The 13,108-nt window shown below is 35.4% G+C and overlaps 1 protein-coding gene across 4 annotated transcripts in view; it reads right to left on the bottom strand.

The window, feature by feature from the left end:
• Positions 1-321: 321 nt before the first annotated feature.
• Positions 322-13,108, bottom strand: part of GABRG1 (gamma-aminobutyric acid type A receptor subunit gamma1) — a 60,588-nt gene continuing 47,801 nt past the window's right edge. For 3 of the 4 annotated variants that reach the window (XM_071432457.1, XM_071432456.1, XM_071432459.1), the window contains one exon: positions 322-9,723. In XM_071432457.1, the coding sequence (XP_071288558.1) occupies positions 9,445-9,723 (279 nt within the window). In that variant the 3' untranslated portion in view covers positions 322-9,444. The remainder of the gene's footprint in view (positions 9,724-13,108) is intronic. The other variant, XR_011680018.1, reaches the window with a different exon arrangement.

Here is a 13,108-nt window from a genome sequence, read left to right as displayed (position 1 = left end):
CTGTATGGGAAAGAATGACCACTCTTCTTGGCAGTTACAAGCAGGACGTACTTATTAGCTATAAAACTGGTCCCAGACAAAACGACTGATAAAAGTGGAGTTTTAGTTCCAGAGCTTTATTTCTGTGGCATGACTGCTGTTGTTCCTACATTATTATCAAAGGAAGGAAATAGGACGGGAAAGGAGGGAGGAGAAGGGAAAAATTAAAAGCAAATAAAGGATTGCTGTATATCAGAGCAGTGTGTAAAATTATTTTCACCAGAATGACCATTGTCATCATTGTATTGAAGAGAAAAGAATGCACAGCATATAGAAAATAAATAGCATAAGAAAGTAAGTAGCCAGGCACTATTTATTTTTTCACAGTGTAACTAATCAACTTCACAGCAGATACAGTATAAACAATGCATTACAACTGCTTTACAAAATTCAGTGTTGAAACTCTCTTGATTCTTATCAATTTAAGAGACATCAGAGCACAAACATCTAATTTATTCATTTTGCACAGAACACGTTATTCAATGGTGGGGTACAAATTTATTTTTTAAGACTATGGCTTTCAGAGTTTTACATTTAGAAGATTACAGATTACATCGCAGTAACATCTGTATGAACCATGCACCAGGGTGCAAACACATTTCCTTTCAATGCACAAGGACTAGTGCAACATTTATATGAAAATTCAATAGATGTTAACATTCACAGGAGAGCTATGAACTATAAAACCTATCCTTCAAACCATTGTTAGTCTTCTGGCAAAAAGTTTCTGAGATTTTTTCTCTAGAGGTCCTTATAATCCAACTCTTTCTCATAACCTTACTTCAGAATTTCTGTTTCCAAAGCCTTGCGCCTCCAAGCCCCTTCTGATAATGAGGGGCACAAGCACCTCCCTTCTGAGCCTGTTACTGATGTTCTTGTTACCAGTCTCAAAGTCTCATTTGCACTTCCATAACATCAGCTTTTAGCAGCTGATATACCATCCTGCATGAGCTATGCTGCTGAAAACAAAGGAAAAGCAAGCAACCATAGGATGAAATCTGTCTCCTTGCTTTCATAGCTTCCTACATGTCAAGAAAATGATATAAAAAAAAAAGAAAATTCCCCTAAAGGCTACAAAATTCTAGCCTTGAACCATAATTTAACTTTCAGCACTATTCTATAGCAATCTAATTTATGTAAAACACTCAGTGATGACTAGTTACTTTTTTTCAAGTACTTGAAGCTGAATGCTCAAGGGATAATTTTTAAAAAGGGCTAAATTTCTGAAAAGCAGATTTATTTTCTTTCATTACTTAAACTGCACATCAGAAAATAAGGCATCCAAAAATTAAGAGTATACTAAATTGCAAAACTCTGGCTTGATCTTTTACCATGATACCAGAGAGTTCTGAAAATGGAGAGCAGAATCCACCTACTCTGCAAGTGCAACTGAAAATGAGGAAATTTGCTCCTACCTACAGATATGTATGAAAATATACAATTCACATAGATAGTACTTTCATATTTACCTTTAGTGATATCATTGCCTATCTCTTCTCCCTTTCTTCTTCAGGAAAAAGAAGTAAAATTAAAAATTAATCCACAAAACCCTATAGTTATTTTAAGCTCTGAACCACTCCTACTTTCCAAATGTACAAATCTTAAGTGGGTTTTTAATGACTTTTTTGGTCACATTTAGAATATAAATTTTATTGGCAGAAGTAATCTTGTTAAAATGACAGTCAGAAACTGATGTATAAGTTCTCATACCTTGATTTCCAATTTACATATATATATATGTATATATGTATATGTCATTGCCGCTGCCATTATAATTTCTATAATGCCCATTGTAGCTGTACATGGGGCTTAGCCAAGAGCATCATCTTTTTATCAACTCTGAAGTCTTCTGGTTCAGTCATGATCATGTAATAATGTTGTCAAATATAAAAATCATGTTATCAGTGTTTCATTATAACCCAGCAGACAGATTTTTTCAAAATTCAGAAGCAAGTAAAACTCAATTTAATACCTGAAAATGCTTTAGTTTTGGTATTACACACAAAAGATTATGGCATTTTAAGAGAGGCTGAAGAAGTCATGGCTTAATCATGTAGAAAGACTGTGAGGATACCTTGATGTTTCCAGGTAATTGAATTTAATAATGGATGAATACATTCCAAGACTATTGGAAAAGTACCAAAGAACTAAGCAGAACTGTAAATATGAGCATAATAATAATAATGACATTAATAATAATAATACCCCAACTGAGGATGTTTTTTGAAAGAAAACTGAAATGTAAGAATAAATTTGCTTCAGTATCATGTACTTTATATATAAACCTTAGAAGTAGCACAGAGAATTACAACATTTATCTTATATTCCATATTTCTTACAGTAAGTTATCCACAAGGGCATTAATAAATAACTTTAAAAGGAACAGTGATGCATAATTTTGCAACATTGTCCATTGGTGCCAAAACTCTTATCAAATTAAATGCGTAGTATAAATATTCACCTAGGTAGTTAAAAATATCAGCATTTTTTTAAACATTGAATAAAAAACAAGGATGTACTAGTAAGGAGCGAAGTCAGAGTAACTGAAATACTATGTGAACTATGGATGCCAGAGAGAGATTTGGATTAAGGGTGCATTTGAATACTGGACCCTCAATATAACAAATACTGAGACATATCATAAATCAACAAGTGTTATTTTTCAAAGATATTTCTGTAAATTTAGTTTTCAGACCATAAATTGCAATTGTTTATAAAATTTTAATGTAGGGAAATATAAATTATAGCAGTACTATGCTTAAGCAAATTAAGTAAAAATATTCAACTTTTTAAATATAGGAATAGCTATGAGATTACCAGATTCTTAAGTATATTCTATAGCAATTTAAGCTGTAATCAAAGGTATCATAACACAACTCTTCATGTTCAGACAGAGTCCAAGTGTTTGTTGTGGCCAACAGTGGGAAATACAAAAGGTATTGTGAAGATGCACAAACCATTAAGAGTTTTTTCAGTGACTGAAGTGTAAACATAGATTATATATTAATACTGGGCCTATGAATATGCAAATTTCTATATTTATACTTCTTGGAACATCTGAACTATAGGGCAAGTGCTTTCAATTCTACTGCTCTTAGGCTATCATTGGGCAGATGGACTAACATGACTTTAAAGAGACCATCACCTTTTTTCTGAATATTTCACAAGCCAAAAGACTCCTACAAACCATCTTCCTAAGGAAGAAAAACAATTCAAAGGGAAATAGATATCTGTAGTAAAATGATGAGTCATCCTCATTTCCCACCCACGGTAACAGTTTTGCATTTTGTTTTTAAATATCAAATTGGCAAAAGTAATACATCCTCTGTGGAGGCAGCACTGGTCATTGCTTTTAACAGCCTTCAACATTCTCATGTCTAAATGAAATAGGAATCCTAATGCCACCCCCGAGAGCCAGTCTGTCTCCTTAGCAGGATCAACTGAAAATCACTTTTCCAGTGTTTGGCAGGAAGACATTTCCTATCTGCAATGCCTGGACAAGGAAACTTCAAAAGGAAATCTTTCCTTTTGAATTCAGCAATGCTCAAACCCTGATGATAAAGACATTGTACGAAGCCAGAAATACACAAAAGAATTACTTCCAACCTGAAAAATATTTTGAATCTCAGGTAGGCCTGCAGTGATGTATGGAAAAGTAGCTACTACAAAAAATTACAAAAGAGAAGCGTTATTACTGTGAGCAGTCTCATCCCTCTTGATCCTGTCAGTGGGACCCACGCCCTGTTGTCAGAAGAAAAATTGTCATTTGCACATGCCATACACCTACCCTTTTGAACCTCTTTTCTTGACTAAGAAAAGGAACTGAGAAAGCACAAGGTAGAACAGTTTGCAGGTCTTCTGTCTTACATCCCCCATGACTCTCCTCACACAGCTAAAGTGAGGTTGATGTCCCATAAGCACAGTATGCAGGCAGAGCAAGATTACTCACTGAGAAGGAGAATAAGAATTTTACAGATTTTTTTTTCCCCTTAAAATACCATGAGGCTTTCACAGTTTTTTCAGAATCAACATATTACTAGTGAACTGGACCCATCTATGGTAAAAAGGGCTTCAGTTTTAGCCAATCTCCTCTCTCCAAGGGTGATCTGAGATCTCTGCTAAAGCCTTCATTACCCCTCTGGCTTTCTCAGTGAGTTTTACTAGTAAGTAAAATCAAAAGTTCATTTACTGCCTTTTCACAGGCATCATAACATCCAAAAGACAACTGTGACTGATCCCCGTGACAAGATTTAAACATTTTGCCCAGGAGTGCCACCAGAACTTTTCTATACCACACAGGGAATATCTCAGTGCCTCATAGCAGGACAGCCAATTCAGTGAAACTGCTCTTGTGCAAAGATAAACATTAAATGCAGGGATGCTTTTTCATCATCATGAAGGCACAACACAGATGCATATTCTGCATATTCAAATTACAGTCTTGGGCAGAAATGACCCTTCCTTTTAACCAGAAACCAACCTCCCTGGAGCACCCCAGCTATCCTAGTTCATGTCTGGCATAATCACAATTCATCTTTCTCACTTCCTGATGGGAATAGGGGATGATAACTGAGTGCAGTCTGAGTCAGGTTTCTATTCCCAAATATTTTAGCTCTTGAGGGGACTAACAGCAGTTTAGACTGGGTACTAGGCCCTTCCCAGTGCTTAATGAACTAATTAATGCTCAGTAATTTTAAAAAATGGTTTTATCTCCAATAATAAATGGAGAATAAAAAAAGCTTTTTCTCATTTAACCTGATCTCTGTTTTCTGTTCAACAATTCACCAGCATGTTAACTCAAGATAACTTTCTATTGCCTGTTCAGTCAGCAGTTAATGTATAGGAAATACACAATATTTTCCTTTTTATTTAAAACATTAGAAATATTTAATTATGTTGCAGAGAAATCAAGGGAATGATCACAAATACCAGTGAGAAACCTATGAACTAAATGTAAGTCACTCAGATCCATGTAACTTGATTCTGGGATCACTGCCACCATCAATCTTTCCCTCATACCATTGTTTCCTTTCCTCCCACCAGCTTTCAGTGCAGATTTGCAACTGAATGAAAAATGCCCATCACAACAAGCCATCCTTCAGCCTCCAGCTGCAAACTCCCACCACCTGTCTTGGAGAAAAACTTGGTCATAATCTTGTGCGTTCAGTCAGATGATCCCACCCATCTGTGTGAAATATTAACCAACTAAGAGTAAAATAAAGATAATTTTTCTGATTTTCTTTCATCTGGCAGCAAACAGAGCATTTGAACTGCTGTTGGTGACTGAAATAAGGCAGAAATAAGAGATCACTGAAAAAAGGAGGACAGATCTATTTCTTTCCTCCATTTGAACCACTTTTGTAGCAAATTCATGGCATGAACCAATGCAAAAGCCTTTTCTACAGTCTGGAGAGTATTCTACCACTCCCTGTGAGTCAGGTTCCCCCTCCAGCACATTCATGAGGCATGTGGACATCCACTGAGCTTTTTTAGGAACAGAAGCACAGTAATTCTGATTCCTGGCTTTGGATTTTTCAGCTGTTGAATTGTACATTAGTTTCTATCTTCTATATCTATTATAATGACTAAAAATACAGTATTATTTCATAAACATGAAAGATCATATTTAAGTTATAACTGAGAGAAACTACAATGAATTCTACAAAAATAATTATAGTAACAGAAAAATGTATTTGCACTAGTTCTCAGCTATTTGGAAACAGTAGACAGAAATTATGACTGATACAATTAAATGAAACATATCTTACTTTAGGCAGATAGATACTCAAATCCAGACTTCTCCTGTTCTCTTTTGATTGTAAGGTGTTCACAAATTACAAAGCACAATTCATATATCAATTTTAAACAAATGTTTTACTACCATACCAAATAAAGAACAGAAAGTTTTAAAAATACTGTTGGAGGTGATTCTCCTTCAAAGTCTAACACAATCCTATATCTCTGAATGCCAGAAAACTGGATAAGGTTAAAGTCTTTGAAGCACATCAACATGTGAATACAAAATACGTTACCCAGAGTTCATGCTTTGGTTGCACTGCCACTACATAAAACAGATTTATTCAGACACAGAAGACATGCACTAAAGTTCAGTGAGGTACAATCATAGACAGAACCTTACCAAAAAACAACACACTGAACTGTACTCACTACTAAAACAGGAAACTGGTAAACACTAATACAGAAATATCAAGGAAAAGTCTCTTTTTTGAAAAATACATTTCAAGATATGCCAAAGATAGGCGCAGTATAAAACAGTTTTCCCAGACTTTTTCCCCTCTCTGCCTTTACAGCAATTTCTCCTCTTATGTCCCTCTCTTTCAATGAGAAAGTCTCTTACTGAAAAGGCTCTGGTTCACATCCTTAATGTTCAATTATTTGAGCTACTGAACACTCATTATTGAAATTAGTGCAAATTAAGCATGTGTTAATGGCATCAATTCATGATAGCATCACTCTTTATGACAGTACATAAGAACTCCCTTTTCTGAATTCTGGTCTAATAACAGTACTAATTAGGAATATGTTTAAGTGTGTGCTTATGCAGTAATGGTCAGAATAATATGACTCCCAAAAAATATGATCCCAGCTAAGAGTAAACAAACTTTTTTATCCAGGTAAGTTTGAAAAATGATTGCAGTACCTAACTCCAATTAATTATACTGTCTGTTTCTTGCTATTTTTTTAAAGTACTATTTTTTTAAAGAATCACTTAGATTTCTTGGAATCAAGTGTTTACATGCAGATTAGAAAGAAAATGCATAGGACTAAAATAACACATTTATTACATGCCATGTAACAGTTCACTGCATTCTCATTCCTATTTGCACTCACAGTACTATGAGAAACTAAAATTATTTCATCAGAAACAAATGAAGTACACAGAATAGTTTGTCAACAGACAGAAGCAAGTGTAGCCATAAGCCAAACAGCCATAACACTCAATAGGTTTAATACTCCACTACATTGTTCCATAGAAATTAGAGATGAAAGACTTCTTATGCATCCCTTGCCAATTCTGAATGTTTTCAGTTCTCCAATTCAGTCACTGGAGGCTGATTGGCAACTGACAACCACATGAATAGAAAAAGCTAACTAGATGAGCCAGAGGAGAGCAGGCTGTGAAATTTGTATTTCCTCTAGTGAAGTGCCAAGTTCTTTTAAGTTTCCTTTGTTTAAAGGTGAATTAATGAACCTCAGGAACTCACTGAATCTAGGCCTTGCATTGTACAGCAAGCTGACTGCTTTTCAAGCACACATCAACATACTGCTGAAGGCACCTTCACCCCTCCTACAGAGGAAAGCGTTCAGCATGCTGTCAAAAAGCATCAACCTACATTATGGAATAAAAACTGACATGTTTCTTTTGGACTGAACATTTTATGAAAATTAGACTCTAAAAAACCTGCTCAATAAATTAGAGCAGATCAGTGCCATTAATGATACCACACTTCTACACTCAGTCCAACAGTCAGGAGAGCTGGTACTCAGAAAGGTCATACCACAAATAATGCCAGCCAACCTCATCATCAGGGCTTTCAGATTCTCTCAACCACTCCTATATTTCATCAGCTAAATACTGAAATAAAGTTTTCATTAAAGTTGGAGCTCCTTCCACAAAAACTGCACATAATCTCGCACTCTCTATTAAACTTTGGGGCTGAACACTGGAATAACATTTCCTCTGAAATGTGTATTGTATATCATATGTTACTATGCCTGGTACCAATTAGACTATAAATACAGTAATCCCTTCTGAGAAATTCAGAGGAGGGAGCATATTCAACAGAAATATTGGGGGGAAGAGGGGGAGCCCTTAATGTAACATTTTCTATTCTTAGCTATTAATCATGTCTTTAGCACAACATCCTTACCTACAGCCAAATACTAATCCCATTAATCCTCTTTAAAGATCTGTAAGGTCTTCTGTGTAATGCTGACTTTTACTTAATGCATATCTTAATTTTACAGTGATTTTTGCAAACTCACTTGAGACCAATTTGTCTTTAAGAAAGGAGGAAAGACTGCACTTTTCTATAGTGAAGACAATGGATTTAGAAAGAGAAATTAGATACCAAATGCTGCCAGGCAGCAATGGTCAACACCAAGAGGTCAGTCCAGAAAGACTACTACTGAAGGATTTCTACCCAAGCTCTACCACTGAAAGGATGGGCAGCTGGTCCTATGATTCTGGGGGGATGTATCCCATCTTGGAGAAGGTTCAGCAATGCATAAGGATTATTTTAACCCCCCCTCCATAACACATCTTTTCCATTAGAAACTAACAAATATCAAGAAGGTAATTACCCAGCAATCCACACCACACATTCAACACATTAATACCACTTGTCTTTGGCTCAGTGAGCAGCATGTGCAGTAACAAACCAGATCTACAAAACCACACTGAGTGCAGAGGGGACCAGATCACACACTGCACTCTTAGGACTGGGGATTTAACACAGTGACTTTGAGTACAATGACTACAGCACCTCCAAATTCTGCCGATACAAATTCTTCCAATTGTAGAGTTATGACTTTTTCTCCAACACTGAGTATGTGAAGATCATTATGCTTGATGGCCAGAATCTAGGCCAAAACCAGTCTGCTTTCCATGAAATGAGCAGGCAATGGCAGCTGGATAAGAACTTCTGAAAATTGTAGACCTCTTGGACAACTTTGGGGAACTCAAGACAATGAAGTAACAGGAAATGGAGTACAGATATAAATGTAATCTAAGGTTGAAAGCCAAAAGTCTCTATCCATGGTCAGGATAAGACAAGCTCAGAATTATCCTTGGGTGTTTTGATAAATCAATTCCTTGCTGCTCTTATATCTGTATTCTGTATAAATTTGAATTGATTAATTATCATCTAATCACACTTTTTAACATACTGGAGAGAACAAATGGCCGATTGAAAAGAGAAATGTTACATTTCAACTTTTTAAAATTAGGGATTAACAAAATCATCACCTTATGGATGAAATGGATGAGAGTTCCTAATCCCATTTAATTAAGGCTTTCTTTGCAAAGGTGTAAGAGATGCTACAAAATCCTTCTGCATTGTCATCTAGGATTAAAATTGAGAGCTTATGAAGGTTGGTTCAGTTAAATAGCATAGCCTGTGATTCTGCATTTTCTTAGAGCTGGAAAAAAGATAAATCTTAGGGATATTTATTTTAAAATGTTCTCTTCAAAACAGCAGTATCAGTTCTACAGTTGATCACAAGAGGGAGACTACATCATCATATTTCCTCTCATTGTTTCAAATTTTTAAAGCATACAAGCAATTTGAGTCATTTTGGACCAGCTCTAATCTTTGCTCAGTTAAAAGTATTAATGACTATTCAATTAATATTTTTTTTCTGAGTTTGTCAAACCTCTGAAATTTACAGATAAAGATATCCAATCCAGTAAACAAGGTTGAACAATGCAAAGGCAGTTGGAAAGAAGATTCGAGAATAGGAGTCAATTTTTGCTATCCGGATGTGTATTCTTCCTTCTCGCCAAGATCCTGTGCGGCAGTCTTCAAAACAACAGAAGAAACTGGCACAGTCTTTTCCTTCTAGGCACTCATATCCATAATCATCATCACGTTCAGGGAGATGATTAATGCTATTCATTGGAATTAGTGTTGATCCAGGTCGAACAGCAATTGCAGATGGTTTCTTAAGGAAAAAAAAAAAAAAGGGAAATACAATTTTGTGTGCTTTTATCCTCACATTAAATAATTCCATAGGATTTCCCCGGCAATAAAGTCACCTTCACTAAATAATACAGAAATTCTCATATTAAAGAAAACAGTTTGGGGAGCTTGGAAAATTATGAACTGATATATGTAATTAGCGCATGCAGGCAAAAGACCATGAACTACTTTAACCTGCCACAGTGAAAATTGGGTTGTGCTGGGATTTGGGAATAGTAGATAATTAGTCACACAGACAGGGTTAGCTGATCTCATCTACACAACACAGACAAACATTTTGAAGTCAGTCACTTCTTGACAACTGGGTTACAACCAAGTCCACAAGCAGGCTATAATCACCACTAACAAAGGAATGATGGTCCTCCCATCTTTTGGAGTCCTTAGGAGACTAGATGTGTTTCTGGAAGCTACATTTTCTACATTTTCACAAAAAAAAAAAAAAAAAAAATGCTAAGGGGTTTAACACAGCATTGCTGGGGAAGTTTAACAGACTGAGACATGTAAGGCCAGGCTATGCATGCCCTCTCACCCTCAGATGTTAAATCCCTGAACAATACAGCCCCCCTTTAGAATCCAAGACATGACTCCTTAGGAGAATGCCACTCAAATCACCAGTGCGTTTAGTTCTTAATTCTTAATTTACTTTTGTGGTCATAACAACCTTCTGGTATCTGATTAAAAACTCAGTGTAAAATGTTATAATTCTCATAGAAAAAATCTGGGTGGCTTATTGCCTAGTACATATAGTGTTTGCTATTCCCTTACTTGTGACTTTTGCCTATCCACCTTTTACTTACACTAACACAACCAACTTTTTCCCCTTTTATTTCTTTGTTTCTTCACAGTTTTCTATGCATCATCCTTCTTTTCCTGATTGTTTCAAAATATATTCTCTTTCTTCATCTGTCCTTTATCTTCTCTTTCTAAATCTCACAGCTGTTTTAAACTATTCCATAATATTCTTTCAACGTACCCCACCCCACATTTGGCATCTCTTCTAAAATCTTCTGACCAAAGAGAAGGGTTACATTAACACTACTCTTATATTGTGTTCTCTCTTTTCCACATTCTTCATATTTTGTTATGTAAGAATATAAAACAGCAGGAAAGGAAGCAGTGAGAAAATCTAACTGGATATTATTAACCAATTATACATAATAGACAATGAAAACACATGAAAAAGTATGGAAAGTGGGAAGCCATCATTTAGCTTCTTGTTATGCTTTAAAGTCCCATTGTCCCATTTCCTGGGAATTACTTTGGCCAGTACACAGACTTCTTATACATTGTTAAGGTGACATTCTTTTGCTTCAGGGGCATTTTACCCAATATCCCAAGGGATGGTGTTAATGCAGTGCAGTATCCACCATGTTTTCAAATAGCTTTATTTAATAAGTGTGTCTACCAGAGAAAGTTTCACACAGACTGCTGTTTCAAAACTGATTATACATGATGACCTAGGGAGCTAATTATCATCCTGAAGGACCTCATTATTCTTTTCAGTTATGATAAAATACTGACAATACTAAGAAACAGGAGTTACATGCCTCTATCCTAATTTGATGCAGTGCAAAGAGGAGTTATTTTTACAAAACATGAAAAATAGGTTCAGGGATTTTTTTAAATTAAGAAAAAGTCTTTATTCTGCTGAAGATAAACAGGGAAAGATGCCTATTTCTGATTCACACCTACTCTGCTCTGCTCACTGTTGGTTTTGCCCATGTAAGATTTATGGCATGAGTTATTTCTACTAGTGGGGTAAAAGAGGAATCCTCAATACAGAAACATGATGGGAGAAGGAAAAAATTACAGTACTGCTCTCCACTGTTCACCTCACCAGCACAGACTGGAGGTGGCCACTGAATTACAAATTTGAAGAGGTGGCTTGAGAGAGGCAGACACAGTCATCCTGTAGGCTTAACTACCTACAGGAAATACATAAAATGTGTCTAAGAGGCAATGAGAGGGAAAAGAGGAAAAAAGACCAACACCTAAAAAGAAAATGCCTTTATATAAATTGGAAGAAACTGAAAAAAACCCCAAAACCAAAACAACAACACTCACAACATGTAGATATAGAAGTACATGCTGACTTTTTATGGATATGCCTACTGAAATTGTAGATAAAACAGCAGGTATTGTGAGATCATTTATAATACAGTCTGATAGGATCAAACCCCAATTATTCTGCAATAACACTAATACAAGTACAAAAGAAAGCCATTGTCTGTGGAGAACATGGCACAGGTGATGCATTCATTTCAGGTGAAATGATGATCAGAATAAGATCCATAACTAATTAGGTTTAATCTTTCCTGCCCAAACTCATTATCCTTACTAATGTGGATTTGCATAAGCCAATTCATACTACCTTTCTTGAATGATGCCAGCACATATTTTGTAAGATAATACTGCTGTAATCATTTGCAAAATCTTGCCATTTTTTCCACAAGATCATTTATCGTGGCTTATTGGCATCAGTTCCTGGAATAGTAACCATTTATTGCATTTTGCAGTAGAAATAAAAGATCTATGCAAGTTTCCCAAGGAAAAAATAACTTGTGAGTTTTCAGAAGGAATTAAACTGACTTTAAAAATTAAACGGTTTTTTTGAGTTGCATATCCATAACTACAAGACAAAAAGAATTAATAGAAGTCCTTGACAAAAATAAAGTGGGAAAAAGAAAAGGAAAAAAAAGAATAAAAAGAAAAGGATTTGTAATGGTATGACTTATTAACTAATTAGATGCCTTCTTTACTTATTTGGAGCAAGAAAAGTCACATCTTTTTATAAAACATCACTAGAAAAGCTTTTACCAAATTACAATCCTTGCCTCTAAGTATATTAAATTTAATTCTCCCTTTGTGTAATCTCTTTATTTTGTATGGTCTTATAGCCATAACATGTTTAAAAAACTCTGTGCAAAAAGATTTCTTTTTTCAACTTAGAAATAAAAAAGCATTGTTTAAGAACCCAGTAAAACACAACTGAACAGTATTTTAGTATTATATTGCTAATTTTATTATTAGTGCAAATTCCAGCTATTTATCCAGTAAGTTTCATAGTTTCTATCTCATCATTATTTGGAATTTAAAATTTTCATATGCACTGAAAATCTCAAGGCACTTGGCAGATTATTGCACACATGGGTGATGTGTGAACAGATTCTGCAAAGTGGCATTATTTCATTCAATAGAGCATACTTGCAAACTGCTTCAGTGTCTTTCGATTTGTCAGCAGCTGATCTTTACTATCTGCCTGGTTTGAATACAGCAGTACATCCTGATATCTTTGCCTTCTCTGTGTTGTGCATGCCTACTCAGACCTACTCAGCTCCCTGCTCACT

This window comes from Agelaius tricolor, unplaced genomic scaffold (assembly GCF_023055355.1).
Source record: "Agelaius tricolor isolate 1412-34295 unplaced genomic scaffold, bAgeTri1.0.p SCAF_8, whole genome shotgun sequence".
NCBI lineage: Eukaryota > Metazoa > Chordata > Aves > Passeriformes > Icteridae > Agelaius > Agelaius tricolor.
Note: the sequence above shows the minus strand (reverse complement) of the source record. Positions and strands in the feature narration are given on the sequence as shown.